This window comes from Rhinolophus ferrumequinum, chromosome 5 (assembly GCF_004115265.2).
Source record: "Rhinolophus ferrumequinum isolate MPI-CBG mRhiFer1 chromosome 5, mRhiFer1_v1.p, whole genome shotgun sequence".
NCBI classification, from domain to species: domain Eukaryota; kingdom Metazoa; phylum Chordata; class Mammalia; order Chiroptera; family Rhinolophidae; genus Rhinolophus; species Rhinolophus ferrumequinum.
Genome location: NC_046288.1, coordinates 15,396,096 through 15,411,213, shown reverse-complemented (window position 1 = coordinate 15,411,213; position 15,118 = coordinate 15,396,096). Strand labels below are relative to the sequence as shown.

The 15,118-nt window shown below is 41.9% G+C and overlaps 1 protein-coding gene across 1 annotated transcript in view; it reads left to right on the top strand.

Annotated features, from left to right (window-relative positions):
* The window catches only part of USP46 (ubiquitin specific peptidase 46), a 59,848-nt gene that overhangs the window by 18,229 nt on the left and 26,501 nt on the right, over positions 1 to 15,118 (top strand). The window contains exons 2-4 of the mRNA XM_033106315.1: positions 5,574 to 5,654; positions 9,113 to 9,326; positions 10,742 to 10,971. Coding sequence (XP_032962206.1) covers positions 5,574 to 5,654; positions 9,113 to 9,326; positions 10,742 to 10,971 — 525 coding nt within the window. The remainder of the gene's footprint in view (positions 1 to 5,573; positions 5,655 to 9,112; positions 9,327 to 10,741; positions 10,972 to 15,118) is intronic.

Genomic DNA, 15,118 nt, shown 5'->3' with positions numbered 1-15,118 from the left:
AATGGGGGAGTGGTGGAGGGTTCTACTTAGGCCTCATTGAGCAGTAGACGGAGAGCTCACACATCTGTGTCCAAATTATTATGCACACAGAAGCTACTCAGGCATCCCTAACCGTCCTCATTCATCCTCCACCCATCCATCCATCTGTCCTTCCGTCTGTCCACCCGTCCATCCGTCCGTCTGTCCACCCATCCATCCGTCCGTCCGGTCGGCCATCCGTCCATCCATCTGTCCATCTATCTGTCCATCCATCCGTTCATCCATCCACCCGTCCATCCCTCCATCCATTCATCCAGCCAGGCAGCCAGCCAGCAGGTACTGTGGGCCTACTATGTGCTGGCCACGGAGCATGCAGGCCAGACACAGTCTTTGCTCCCTTGAGGTACATAAGGGATAGGACGGATCCTATAATTACATAAATAACAATAGGGATAAGTACTGTGAGTGAGACACCCAGGATGCTACGAGCGGAGAGTGGAGGTTGTGTGTGTGGAGGTGTAGTACTTTCCTGTTGCAGCTTTAAAAATTTACCACAAACTTTGTAGCTTAAAATGACACACATTTATTTTCGTAGCACTCTGAAGGTCAGACATCCTAAAACCGAGACGTCAGCAAGGCTGCACACCTTCCAGAGGCTCTAGGAGAGAATGTTTCCTTGACTTTCCCAGTTTCTAAAGGCTGCCTGCAGTGTTGGGCTTATGGCGCCTTCTTCCATCTTCAAGACCAACAGCATGGCAAGTGCACATCTTTCTGTCTGTCTCTCTCTGTGAACTCTGCTTCTGTCAGTGCATCTCTTGGCTCCCTCTCATGAGTACCCTTATGAGTACACCAGGCGCACCCAGATAATCCAGGACAATCTCCTCATCTCTAGATCTTTAAATTAATCGTATCTGCGAAGTCCCTTTTGCCATATAAGGGATCGTAGTCCCAGGTTCCGAGGTTTAGGGTGTGAACATCTTCGAAGGGCCATTATTCTGTTTGTCAGAGGGACTGTGTGAATCCAGGAGTGGTCAGTGAAGAATCCCTGGAGAAGGGTGAAGGTAGGTGAGGAAGCAGGGAGAGCCATCAGGTGATGGGTAGGATGGAACTTGAGGTATTTGAGGAGCGGGCCATTGTGACAGGCCAAGTGTAGAAGCCAGTGAGGGGCAAGCGGTGACTTGGGAAACAGCAGTGGAAGTCCCTGGAGGATTTAAAGCAGGTTTGTACTTGGAAAGAGCTCTTTTGCTGCTGCGTTCACATTGAGGTTAGAGGTGAATAGGAGGCTGTTGTAATTCAGATGAGAGATGCTGGTGGTGGAACATTAAAGAGAAGTGAATGGACTTGAGAAACACAAGGAGTGAATCAGTGAATGGGTGCAGAGTGCAGAGGGGCGAGCGAGGTAGGACCCAGAGGGTTCTAGCCAGGAGGTGGGTGGCGTTGTCATTTACTCCGTGGGGAAACACCAGAAAATGATTGGATTTAGGGGGAAGGAAAAGTGCAAGCTCTAGTTCTGAGTAGACTGATCTTGATGGCCTGTTGGGCAAGCAAGCGGAAATGCCAGTATTCATTCAGTTTGAAGGAGCTCAGAAGTGAGGTTTCTGGGATGAAGATAGAGTTGGAAATGGCCATGTAGCTGTTGATTGAAGCTGTGAATGGTTGTTGTCTGGACCCTACAGAGAGGCAGGCGGGGGGCGGGGGTGGTCCTTGGACAGCACTCTGAGAAAGCCAGGACATAAACGTGCCCCTTGCAGTTGGCAATGTTTGGAGCTCCTGGGGATGAAGTGAGGTAGAATCCAGAAGGGGCTGTTTAGAGGGAGGTAAGAAAGTAGAGACAAGTCTTAATAGTATGGAAAACTTCAAACATATTGTGTTAGTTTCCTATTGCTGCTGTAACAAATTCCCATTGACTCAGTGGCTTAACTAATACAAATGTGTTATCTTACTCTTCTGGAGGTCAGAAATGGGTGCCGAGAAGCTAACACGAAGGCGGTGCAGGCCTGTGTTTTTCCTGGAGACTCTGTTTTCTTACTTTTTAAGCTTCTAGAGGCTTCCTGTGTCCCTTGATTCCTGGCCCCCTTCCTCCATCATCAAAGTTAGCAAAGCTAATCACATGTAGTATCACTCGGATCGATTGTTCTGCTTCTTCTGTGCCCCACTTTTAAGGATGCTTGTCATTACATTGGTAATCCAGGACAATCCCCTTGGATTCAAGGTCAGCTGATTAGCAAATGGAGTCCATCTACAACCAAAATTTCCCTTTGCGGGGGGACTGTGTTCCCAAGTTCTGGGGATTAGGACATGGACGTCTTTGGGAGACCATTACTCTGCCTATACACACGTGTAAAAGTAGAAGCAGGACAGTATATTGAGTCCCACACCCACCACTCAGCTACAGCACAATTTTATCCCTACCCCCACATCTCCCCACTTCAGCATTGGATTATTTGAAACAAATATTAGAAATCACGTGACTCATTTATAAATATTTCACAACAGACAGTTTAAAAAAGTTTAGCAATGAAGGGGAAGTGGAAAGAGGGTGGTAACTAGTGGAGTTGTATAGGAAAGTATGTATGCATGTATATTGAATAGGACAGACACTTAAGCGTGTTAAATTCCTATGGGAAGGACTTAATAGTGGTGGCGAGATTGGCCTTGGCCGAGAGAGAGAGAGAGAGAGAGAGAGAGAGAGATCTCCGTCATGAACAGGGGAGCACATAGGTTTGAAGGTTTGGGAGTGCAAAATGAAGGGAGTTCCTTTCTGCTGGTTTAATTTTTTTTTTTTTTCTGTTGAGTGGAAGGCCAGTGAGAGGGGCAAAAGGGATGCTGAAGTTTTGAGGAGCTTGGGGCAAGTTGGAAATAGTCATTGTGGCCTGGAGAATGAGTGAAATAGAGAAACACTGTTGCAAGTGGAACACGTTGAGGACCCCTTGAATGTGCTGGATTCTAGGGAATCTGGTGAGCTTGGTTCTGTGCCTTCCCCCAGCATTGCCTATCTGTCCAGGTGTATGTTCAGAGAAGGTGGATAATTTGGTTCTTACTGGGTTGCTTTTTTGCCAGGTGGTGTGACCACAGGATAGGGTGAGGGCTGTTTATAAGAGCACTTGAAGTCCGGATCTGTGGACTGTCAGCAGAATCGGAAAGTCGAGGAGTAAGAGGTCTTGGTGAGATGTACGCGTAGCCGTGAGGGGATGCTTTAGGAAGCCAGCAGGCAAAGCTAAGCCTGGGTAGGTTGTAGGGGGTCACTGCGTCCAGGGTATGTCTCTGGGAGTGGGTAGCTGGAGTGGAGTGGAACAAGAGACAGTTGGGAAAAAGGACAGCAGCTTGTTGAGAGAACAGGGTGGGGGAGACTCCTCCACACGGGTGTCAGAATCACTCAGGATGTTGGCAGCAGATGGGGTTGTAAAGGTAAGTCTTCTGTGAAGGGGGGTCAGCCCAGGGAGGAGAGAGGAGGGGCTGTGTGCAGAGCAGAGGCGAGGCCACTGAACGGCAGACGTTCTGACAAGGTGTTTCTCTTAAATACTGACCTCTGGGTCACTGTCCTTAGTAAGAGTCATTATCCCAACTCCCCCTCCAATAGGGAAATACTAAGGTAGGTAGAAAACAGCAGACTCAATCCAAGAATTCCCGAATAGCAAAACTCATGGATTAATTTGAGTATATGGCTACCTTGTAAAGATTTAATGAGATTTGTCTTCATGTGCTGTACTTTTATATTTGACATTCCTTCTGGGGTCTAAGCCGTATAGTCTAATGTTGCTTAAAAGATGGCTATGGATGTATTTAATATGGATTATTTACATTGATTTATGATTAAAATGTAGCTTTATCGAAAATTTTAGTGATTTTTGTCTATATCATAAAATCCAGCTATAATATGATGTGTTATTTAAGTTCTGCCTTGTATATGGGATTGCATTATTGTGAAGGCAGTGAAAACCACGCGCGCGCACACACACGAAAAGGTAGCGAAACTGTTGTACACACAGATGAGCACTGAATTCAAAGTCTCAGATGACAGCAAAGGAATTTCGATTAGTACAACAGTATGTGTACCTAGGAAACAAGTGAAAACAGGATATTATGATGAGATGGAATGTGCCATTTCTGCTGTGTTCTCTTTGCTTAGAAGTGGGGTTTTTTGCATTTAATATTGCTTATTGACACATGACCATTTTGACTGGTTCTTAGCCCACTTTCTGGCCATTTCTTGCTGTGACAGGAGATGCTAATTATATGATTCTAAAGTAAGTAGCAGCAGCAGATTAACAGTCTCTCTTTTTAAAATATCTATCTCCCAAATCTTTTGAGATTCTGCGAGCTGTGTGTCTTCCGTGATAGCCTGAGAACATGAGAAGGCTGCAGGATAGAGCCACAGTTCATGAGGAGCCTGATCCTACCCGCCCCCCAAACTACTTACCTTGTTGGACTGAACTTTGGTCAGTTTTCCTCATCCCAGCAGACTCATCCAGGCCTTGGGGAGGAGTGACAATCAAGGTGGTATTGCCGGTGACCATTTGGCCCTTACTGGGGCTCAGTAAATGGTTTTGTTTGATATGATTGCTCTACATAGCATTTGGTTAAGATCACGGGCTCCCAAGTCTGACTCCTGGGTTCAAGTCCAAGCTCTGCTCTTACTGACTGGTCCTCGGCCACATTCTCAACCCTTCTGAGCCTTACATTTCTGTCTGTCAGATGGGGATTATAATAGTACTTACCTCACAGGATTGCTGTGAGACTAAATAGCACAGTCTGTGGCACACTGTGGGAGTACCCGGTAACTTACTTATCCTCGTGCTGGAGTGTTAAACTTGGGTTCACATGGCTTAACAATGTGATGTATTTGGGAATTGTTAGGTTTTAAATTGCATTTTTCCATTATTCACAATATTCCTTGGACATTTCACCTTCTCAGTAAGGCCTTCACTGACCACCGTATCTAAAACTGCAGCTGTGTCCACCTTCTACCTCCCACCCCCTCACCACCATGTCTCCCCTTCCCCCCCTGCTCCAGGAGTCCACACACTCATTTCCTACTTTATTTTTCTCTGCTGCACTTATCACCTTCTGTTCAGTGTACTTGATTTTGTGTAGGCTGTCTGCATCCAGTAAAATATGAACTCCGTAACAGCAGGCACCCATGTCTGTTTTGTCCATTCTTCTATTGTCAGAGCCTAGAGTAGTGCCTGGCACATAGTGGGTGTGTGGCAAATCTTTGTGAGAATGAAGAAATTTACTTTGAAAGGGAGGATATGATTCACACCACCAAATATTATAAAAGCTGCTGCCACTATCTGAACTTAGAATGTTTTATTCAGAAGCTTTTAATGATAGTCTGTTCATTTGCCTATTTCAAACCACTTTTCCCAGTGGAAGATAACTAAAGCCAGGTAAGACAGGTTCGAGGGGATGATTAAGTTGGATGAGGAGAGGATTTATGGCTGGTTTACTTCTGACACCTTTTCTTTCAGCAAGAACATCACCAAACACCGAGCGACTAGGGGACATGCTTGTCTCAAGTGGCCTCTCAGGTATCATTTTACTTTCTTGTCTATTTTACATGCAAAAGAGCTTTTATTATTTTTCTCTTTTAGGGCACCAATGCCTCTGCTCTGGAAAAAGACATTGGTCCAGAGCAGTTTCCAATCAATGAACACTACTTCGGATTGGTCAACGTAAGTATTTAAGAATGTATTCTTTTTATCAAATGTTTTAGCGTACTTGACACAACTCCTCTGCCATTTTCATCATTACCAATTTTTAGATAATTATTCATGCTCTTTGATTACTAGAAGTGGCAGATATTGGGGTCCGGGAAATTTAGTCCAGTTTTTGAAAGTATGAGCTGTCTCAGAAAAAAGCGTTGAATTACTGCATTATTGGGTCAGATTTTCATCCCCTTTCTTCCCCCCGTCTTTTAAGGGATTTCCTTTGCACACATAACTTGCAATGATTTCATAAGCCTTTGCAACCAAATCTGCTTTTACAAGGTGTGATCAAACAATGCGATGAATGTTTAAATAATAAAAAAAAAATTACAGTAAAAGACACATTGCCATTAATCCCCCTCAAAATATTCCCCCTTGCTTTGAACACACTTATTCCATCTTTCTTGCCACTTCCTGAAAGCAGCTCTGGAAGTCCTCTTTCATGAGTGTCTTTAGTTGCGTTGCCATGGCTGCCTCGATGTCCTGAATCAGTTTGACTTTGGGGAAGAGCCAGAAGTTGCACTGTGCTACATCCGGTGAATAAGGTGGATGAGTACACACTGTAATGTTTTTATTTGACAGAAATTGCCATATACCAGAAGCCATGTGTGACATGGAGCGTTGTCATAATAGAGGATGATTTACAGCACACTTTAAAACACATCTTCTCTCAACCATAGCTCTCACCCAACTGACTGTACCAAACAAGTTGAAACTTGTCACACACCATTTACTAAGGTTCAACGCACCGCTTCCCGTATTGAAGATCCTTGCCTTTCTGTTGGATGGCACTCAGCAGCAGTATTCACTGTGTTTGTTGATCACAACGGAAGGGCTCTGTGTCACACATAACTTCTGGCATGGCAATTTCTGTCAAATAAAAACATTATGGTGTGTCCTCATCCACCGTATTCACTGGATCTGTCACTGTGCAACTTCTGGCTCTTCCTCAAAGTCGAAATGATTCGGGACATTAAGGCAGCCACGACAGCGCAACTAAAGACACTCAGAAAAGAGGACTTCCAGAACTGCTTCAGAAAGTGGCAAGAGCGATGAGAGAAGTTCGAAGCAAGGGACAATATTTTGAGGGGGATTAATGGCAATGTGTCTTTTATTGTAATACATATTTTAAATTTAAACATTAACCGTATATTTTGATCACACCTCGTATATGTTCTCTCTTTATCCTCTGGATGAACTTCTCTGGCAGTCTTTGTTTCGATATGCATCAGTACAACCAGAGTTTTAAAAGGGTCACCAGCTTATCACCAGTAACTGTTCAACAGTATAACTTGGGGGTGGTACCTGAAGCAGGGGTGGGGCGTGGGGGAAAAGCTGGGACCAGTTTGTCTCAAAATTCCTTGGCCTCATTTTACCTGTGCTCAGCAATGGCTCCCTCGTATATGGCCCGGCTTACCCTGCTTCCTTGATAAGTTGATTATGACCGAGTAGTGAGGCAGTATCACTCACTGCCCTCGTGTGCTTTCTCTCTTACCCGAACCTTTCTTTGTGGAGTGGAGGTTTTAAGTGGCACCAAGTGTTAACTCATAAGCACCTGATTTTCTGGAACAATTGCTCTGTGAACATAGTTTGTCAGTGCCCAGGTGTGATAGGTAGTGATTTCCACTGGGGAAGCTGGAAATATTCTCTGCGAGTGAATGCTGCCTGTGATATAATGGAAAGAATATTGGCTTCAAAGTAATACAGACCTAAGTCTGAGTTCTGCCTATGCTGTTCCCTAGCTGTGTGATCTTGGGCAGATCACTTGACCTCTCGTAACCTCCTTTTCCCCGTCTGTAAATTGGAGATCATAATGGTTTCTACCTCTTGGGTTATAGTGAAGGACCAATCAGAACTCCAGGTGAAATCCTTGACATGAGGCTGAGGTGCGTTGTGGACACTCAGTGAATGTTAGTCCTTTTTCTTTCCCTGGAGTTGTCCATTGGATCAGGACCAAGTGCTGTCGAAGGGTGTCTGGGTAAAGGCAAGACACTGAGTAAAAGAGCAAAGGATGGAAGAAGGAAGGCTGAAATACTGGAATATAGGGCATTGTGTTGATGAAATACTGAATTCTAATTTTCATACAATTTTTTTTAGCTGTTGTGTGCAGGCCTCTGCTGAAACTCGATGAAGATAGTCAAGTTGTGAGAATTCTGCCGTGGCTAGGGAAAAGAGAAGTGCAGGCTATGGTGGAGGGGGAAGAATTAAGGCTACCTACTAGTTTATGAAGATCTAAATTTATTAATAGCTTTATTTATGTTCACTTTGAGTGATAATTCATGGATGTTCCAGTTTATCTTTAAAAACAGGTTTGTCTCCTATTACATAACTGTGTCCAAGTCGATTAAAATATGTAAAAATAGGAAATGTTCTATCTTAGCATACGTAGAAATGGCATGTTAAGTACGGTGCAGCATCTGTCTGGCTTTTGGGTATACGACACACAAGCCAACAACCAATCCCGAGAAGATGTTCATGTTCTATTTTAATCTCACACAGCATTTTTAATCGATGATGTTAATCTTGTTATTGCCTTAATTTTTTTTTCCTTTTCATTGTACTGTGTAGGAAAAATTCTAAAGTAATAGTCTCAGCTGGTTTTACAGTCAGTAAACATCAGTGAGCTGATGACTTGGTTCCTCTTGCGTCATCACCTGGGCATCTGCGGTTCTTGAGAGGCACAGAATATTACTGTGCAAGCCCTAACCTGGCTGTAAGAGGCCAGGACCTGAGTGGTATTGTGTTGCCATCGTGGCAGAAAGAAGATGGAGGGAAACTTAGGAGTCACGCGAGAGGAAGACGGTGGGATGACTGGAGGAGGCGGCTCTTTGCCTCCATTTTTATGGAGTAAGCGGGGAAATGTGGTCTGAAGCCAGTGGGCAGGGCCGCTGGAATCTAGAAAGAGAAAAACTACAGTAAGTCCCCATTCAGTTACAGCTGTTTCAGCTGAGCTAGTGGTTCCTAGTTCCTGGATCTCTTTTTGATTTGGATTTTTGTTTTTCTTGTCATAGGAGTTTTGATGTGTTGCAATGTGGTATCTTTTATTTAGCCAGCTGCTCTTCTGTGTCTCTACATTATGTCGATTTTTTTCCTTCTCACTACCATTTTCTCTGTGCCATTTAAGCACCAGAAGGTCTCAGTATATTTTTTACCAGGTTGAGTGCTTATTATCGTTTTAGAGATACTAACGGGCCGGAGAGGCACCAGGCTTAGGTAAACTCGTATTCATTTCCCTCTTGCTCAGCTCGTCACTGGTGATTAGAGTGGTTTACTCATTTTCTGACACAGCGAGCAGGAAGGATTCTGAGACAGGGAACACCAGGCCGGTTCATGGAGGGGGGAGGCCTCCTCCATCTCCCCGCCCGTTCGTCCCCAGACCATGTCCCCAGACCATGATTCGAACCATCCCTGTTGTCCTTTGGCAGTTTGGGAACACATGCTACTGTAACTCCGTGCTTCAGGCCTTGTATTTCTGCCGGCCGTTTCGTGAGAATGTGCTGGCATACAAGGCCCAGCAAAAAAAGAAGGAAAACTTGTTGACATGCCTGGCAGACCTTTTCCACAGCATTGCCACGCAGAAGAAGAAGGTTGGCGTGATCCCACCAAAGAAGTTCATTTCAAGGCTGAGAAAAGAGAATGGTGAGTAATGTGAAGATTAATGTGTTTAAGGGTCTGAAATAAGAATTGACAGTTCTGTGTATCCTCAGAATGAATCATGTTGTGTTTTTTTTTTTTTTTTTGGAAGAGGAAAATAGTATGGCCAACTACTCAAATATAATTTTGTTAAGGAAAGATTTCTCCTTTCCCACCCAGTGTACATCAAATAAAACTGGATAAAAAATTCCTATTTGTCAACCCATTTTGGAATGGTCTTTTTATTTGCCCCACATTTAGAAGGCATTTTTTTCTGGGTAGGATCATTGTAAGAGGAAAAATTGCCCAAAGCGGCCTTCTAAGCAGGACACTGATAGAAATAAATAGGTTGATGCAATAATTAAATAAACTAGTACTATCTTATAAACTTGTCATAAGTGATTAAAGTAAATGCATATTATCTACTCAGAGCCCCTGCTGTTTTAAAAATAATATTTCTGATTTTAATTGCCTATGACAATTGGCAGATATTAAATTGATACCTTTATATGATAAAAATATTCCACTGTCATCTAATGTTTTTCTGCTTTTTCTTTTTCCTGGGTGGGGGTTGGGGGTGGAGTGGTAGTAGAGACTAGGTCATTCCAGAAGTTTTACATTGGTAATTTTTATGACTATAGAAATATTTGATATGGCAGCTTATGTTTATCCTCGATTTCGGCCTTACTCCAACAGAGTTGCGCAGTTAAATCAGATGTTTGTGTTATGAAGCCTCATTTAATTTGATTGCTGTCTTTTAAAGTTGTTGTAGTTTATACATAGCAGAATAGAAATAATCTGAGGAAGAAGCAGAGCACTCCCCAGTCTCGTTGTGAACATGATTAATAATGAAGTTTCGCAGCTGCATTCATCTCTAGATTGTTTGTCCTTATGGCGGGGGAACAGCAAAAGGCTTCTGGAAACATTTGTATTTGGTTTCAGAACACTATCAGATAGATACATTCTTACACACACTTCCCTCGTCTCCCTTACCTGTTTCATTTAAGCTGCTTCCAGGCTGGTCCAGGGTTTAATATGATCTTTGGGAAGAGACCCCAGTTGCTCTGGATAAATTACAAAATGAATAATTGATCATTGATGTTCACATCATATTAAATATTGATACTTTATTGGGGAACTTATCAAGTAATTTCGGCTATTCTTTTTGTAGACTAAAAATTTGGTAACTTTATTTACATGATGACTTTCGGGAGATTCAGGAAATTCACATCTTGTTGGGTGTTTAAAAATGGAAATGAGCAAAAATTCAACTTACCCATTAAAGTTGCAAAATAGAGATGAATATATTCCATACCTGTACACTCCTTGAATATAAAAACTGAAGTGGGGCATGTAATACGAAGCATTTTTGTTTGCTTTTCAAGAACCAAAGATTGAAATAACAATCTTCTCCTTTCCAGATCTCTTTGATAACTACATGCAGCAGGATGCTCACGAATTTTTAAATTATTTGCTAAACACTATTGCGGACATCCTGCAGGAAGAGAAGAAACAAGAGAAACAAAATGGGAAATTAAAAAATGGCAACATGAACGAGCCTGCAGAGAATAATAAACCAGAACTCACTTGGGTCCATGAGATTTTTCAGGGAACGCTCACCAATGAAACTCGATGCTTGAACTGTGAAACTGTAAGCATTACATGTAATTTGCTTGTGGATATTTCTATAGGCCGTGTCGTGTGAGAGAACAGTGTGGTATTACAGCACCTAGCAGTTGTCTTTAGTATGTGCAGGCAGTTCTACTTACGTATATGAACCCGAGGTGCCAAGTTTTGGAAGCGTATCTCCATCCAAGATGGCTCAGCTGGCTAAATTGGGGTGAGAGCACATTTCAAAAACTGGATTGCTTGGCGTCCTGAGCATATTTTAGGGTCCACAAATTGAACAATTGAACTGGACCCCCCACCAGTTATCTTGAAAAGATTTTGGTCACGAGGAGGCCATGTGTGACTTAGCAGACCTCTCCCTTAGGAAATCAGCTGTGTGGTATGGTCAACTTGAAGTCAGAAGACAGGCTCCATTCCTGATTCTCTAGCAGTTAGTTGGGTGTTAGTTACATCACTGGTGTGGGCTGGGTGTGCTTTCTTACCTATTTGGGTGAGTCTGGCACGTGGTCCGCACTTCGTGTTAGTTAATTTGAAGACATGCTCTCCAGAGCATGATTCAGGATGTCATGTTTGCTTGATATATTTGATTTAACGCTATGCATGGCTGTATCGTGGTAATTAAAAAGCCCAGCTCTCAAGCTGGGCTGCCGAGTTCGTAGGCTGGCTCAGCCACCCAGTAGCTGTGGGGCCCTGTACAAATTATTCAGCCTCTCTGTCCTCACTCACTGTAAATTCAGGATGATGAGAGTGCCTGTCTCATAGGGTGGCTGGGATGGGGGGATTAAATGAGTTAGCACTTGCAAAATACTTAAAACAAAGCATAGCACATAGGAGGTATGCAATAAACGTCAGCTATTACTACTTATTGTAACTGCTAACAACATAGAAAATCTCTGGGTTCATCAGGGGTCTCAGAATTTCTTGACAGTGTATAAAAAATTCTATAGGATTGTGCTTTTTCTTTTTTTTCTGGGGAGAGAGTAGCTTTCATCAGATTCTGCCAAGGGACTGTGTGACCCAGAAATGATTAAGAAATTTGGATGTAAGTGGGAGGCTGTTTTTTTGACAGTGTTTCTTTTGTCCTTTTAAACAGTTTTGGAATCGACATTATGATTTGTTCATTGTAGACACAATTAGAAAACATGGCTAAGCAAAAAGAGACTAAAAGTTACCAGGAATCTCCCCATCCAGAGATAAATTTGTAATATTGTCTAAAAATGGTGATCCCATTAATCCAGAGATAACCACTTGAACATTTGGACGTATATCCTGCCAAAACTTTCTCTAAACATATCTATTTAGAGATTTTTCCTTCCTCCTTTCTCCTCTGTCCCGTTGTATTTTATATTCCAGTTAAATTCAAATGAATACAAAAGTAGAGAGACTGGTCTAATAAACCCCACGTATGTAGTACTTGAGATCAGTGATTTTTAACACACTGGCCCATCATTTGTTCCATGCCCTCTCCCCTGCTCACCAAACTGGTCTGTTTTTAAGCAAATCTCAGATACAAGGTGTCATTTCATTTGTAGTTTCTTCATTACTTTGTTACATATCTCTAAAGGGTGAGACATCTTTTTTTTAAGTATGGTACCGTTATCGCACCTAAAAATAATCCCTTTAAATCATTATTCATTCAGTGTTCAGGTTGCTCTGATCATTTCATATATTTTTTAGCAGTTACTTAATTCACATCAGGATCCAAACGTAGTCCAGACCTTGCAGTTTGTGTCTTAATCTATAGGTTATCTTTCCCCCCCTTTTTTTTCCTTGAAGTTTATTTGTTGAAGAAATCAGGTTGTTTGTCCTGTAGAATTTTCCACATTCTGGAAACATCTGTGGTGGTGTTGAATATGTGTAGTAAATGGCAGTATGTTTTCATCATCCTACTCTTTGTTTTTATTTAACCCACCTATTTTATATTTATTTTTCTCTCGTGCCTTCTTTTGGATCAATGACACGTTTTGTTCCGTTTCTTTTTTGCATCTATTAGTTTCAAATTCTTTTACAGTTTGCTCTAGAGACTACAATAGCCATCCTTGACTTAGTTCATTTTTTACCACTTTCCCAAGAATGCTACAACCTTTAGAATACTTTATCTCTTCCTTCTTTTGTGTTGCTTTGTGATAAACTCATGAATCTCAACGTTTCATGTGTTTTAATTCATTGCAGGGTTTCATTCTTTTTGATAATTTATTTTTAGAATAACTCTATGTACTTTAACCCCCAAAATTAGGGCTATGTTGTAAATATTATTATTGGCAGTCTTTTTTTACTTCTGTCTTCTAATAAGGGAATATTCCTTGGCGCCACCCTCACCGTACCTCCTCTATCTGTCCTATTACCCAGTCCCATCTGTTGTGTCTTCCTAATCCTCTCTTTCTCTTGTCCCCACTGTTCCCATCCTAGGTCAGGCCACCCATCAGCTCTTGACTGGCAGTCTCAACTAAACTACTATAGTAACTTCCTACTGGATTCTCTGCTTTTTCTCTTTCCCTCCTTTATATTATTCCCCAGCCAAAAATATAGTCGTGGCCTCCAATTTCTTTCTTTTCTTTGGGAGAGTTTATATAAGTTTTGATATATCTGTTTTTTGAAATCTTGTTAGAACTGGCCACCGATCTTTGCATCCCTAAAACATAAAGCTCAGACTGGCTTGTTTTTTATCTTTATATGAATGGAATCATACAAGATGTATTCTTTCGTGTCCCTTTTTTTTTTTTTTTTTTTTTTGCTCAATATCTGTTGTGAAATTAATTTGTATGGTTCCATGATGCTTTAGTTCATTTATTTTCATTACTGTATAGTATTCCATTGCACGAACATACCACAACACACTAATCCAGTTTACTTTAGATGGATATTTGGTTGTTTCCAGTTTGGGGCAACTATGAAGAGTGCTGCTACGAGCATTCTGATACTTACAATCTAACGTGTACAAATCCAGTTCCTTTAGGATAGATACACGGAAGTAGATTTGTTAGGTTATGTGGTGTGCTTATCATTAACCTCACAGAAAATACCAATTTCTCCAAGTGGTAGCGCCAATTTACACACTCAGTGTATTGAGCATTCTCATTCCTCCACATCCTTTCAATGCCCCTACTCTTAGATGTCTTCACTTTGGGTAATGTAGTGTCTGTGTAGGTGAATATTCTTTTATTCAATGAATGTGTCCCCCCCACCATCTGCTATGTAAAGGTGCAGGCACTGAGGATACAGTGAGAGCCATGCCTTTCTGGAACTTTCAGGATGGAAGACAGACATTAATAACAAAATGAATAATTAGGTAAGTAATTACGATTGCAAAATGCTGAGAAGAAGTACAGAGTACTCTGAGCTTATGGTACAGGAACCAGAACAACCGTGCACCACATTTCTACGTTTGTAGTGAAGAAACCTGTAGCAGACTGTGTAGGTGGTCTAATCCTTTTGGTTATGTTTAAAATAAACACGTTACTAAATCCATCTTGCAGTAATGTGTGTGGATTTTCAAGAAGGCTCAGATGAGAGGCTCAATCATATTTGTAGTTTCATTTTTGTCTATGAACAGGTCAATTGATCCTAACAAATGCACGTATTGCATCTCAAATATTTGTATTGAAAAAGCTATTACCTAGCCTGTTATTTCCTGCAGGGTTACTGTAAATGAGAAGCCAGAGCCCAAAGATTTCTCCAAAAAATTTGGATGGTACCGTAGAATTTGTGGTAATGGGATTCCAACCATTTTATACTTGGTTTGTGGAAGTGAATGAGTGCTGGGTATATGTCTTTCTGGAAGATGGGGCAATCTGAAAAACCTACATTTATTCTCCCTGAAATGATTACTAGATGATTTGAGACAAGAGTGTTTTTGTCCTTGGAGTAACGTGGATAATCACTTCCATTTTCTTAGATACTTTAACTGAACAGGATCCTAGGAGTTATCTAATCCTTTCTCTACCCATGCCCGAGTCCCTTCTAGGACTTCGTAGCCAGTTGGTCACCAGCATCTGCTGGACCCTGTCCAGAGACTGGGAACTCAATCTCCTGAAGAGATGCATTCCATTTTTAGAAAGCTCCAATTGTTAGAAAGCCCTCTTCACTTTCTAAGAAAATACCTAACTTGCAGGCTTTTTTGTCGTCGTCGTTACTGTAAAATGTTGAGGACTTAGTATAAAAGAACTTGA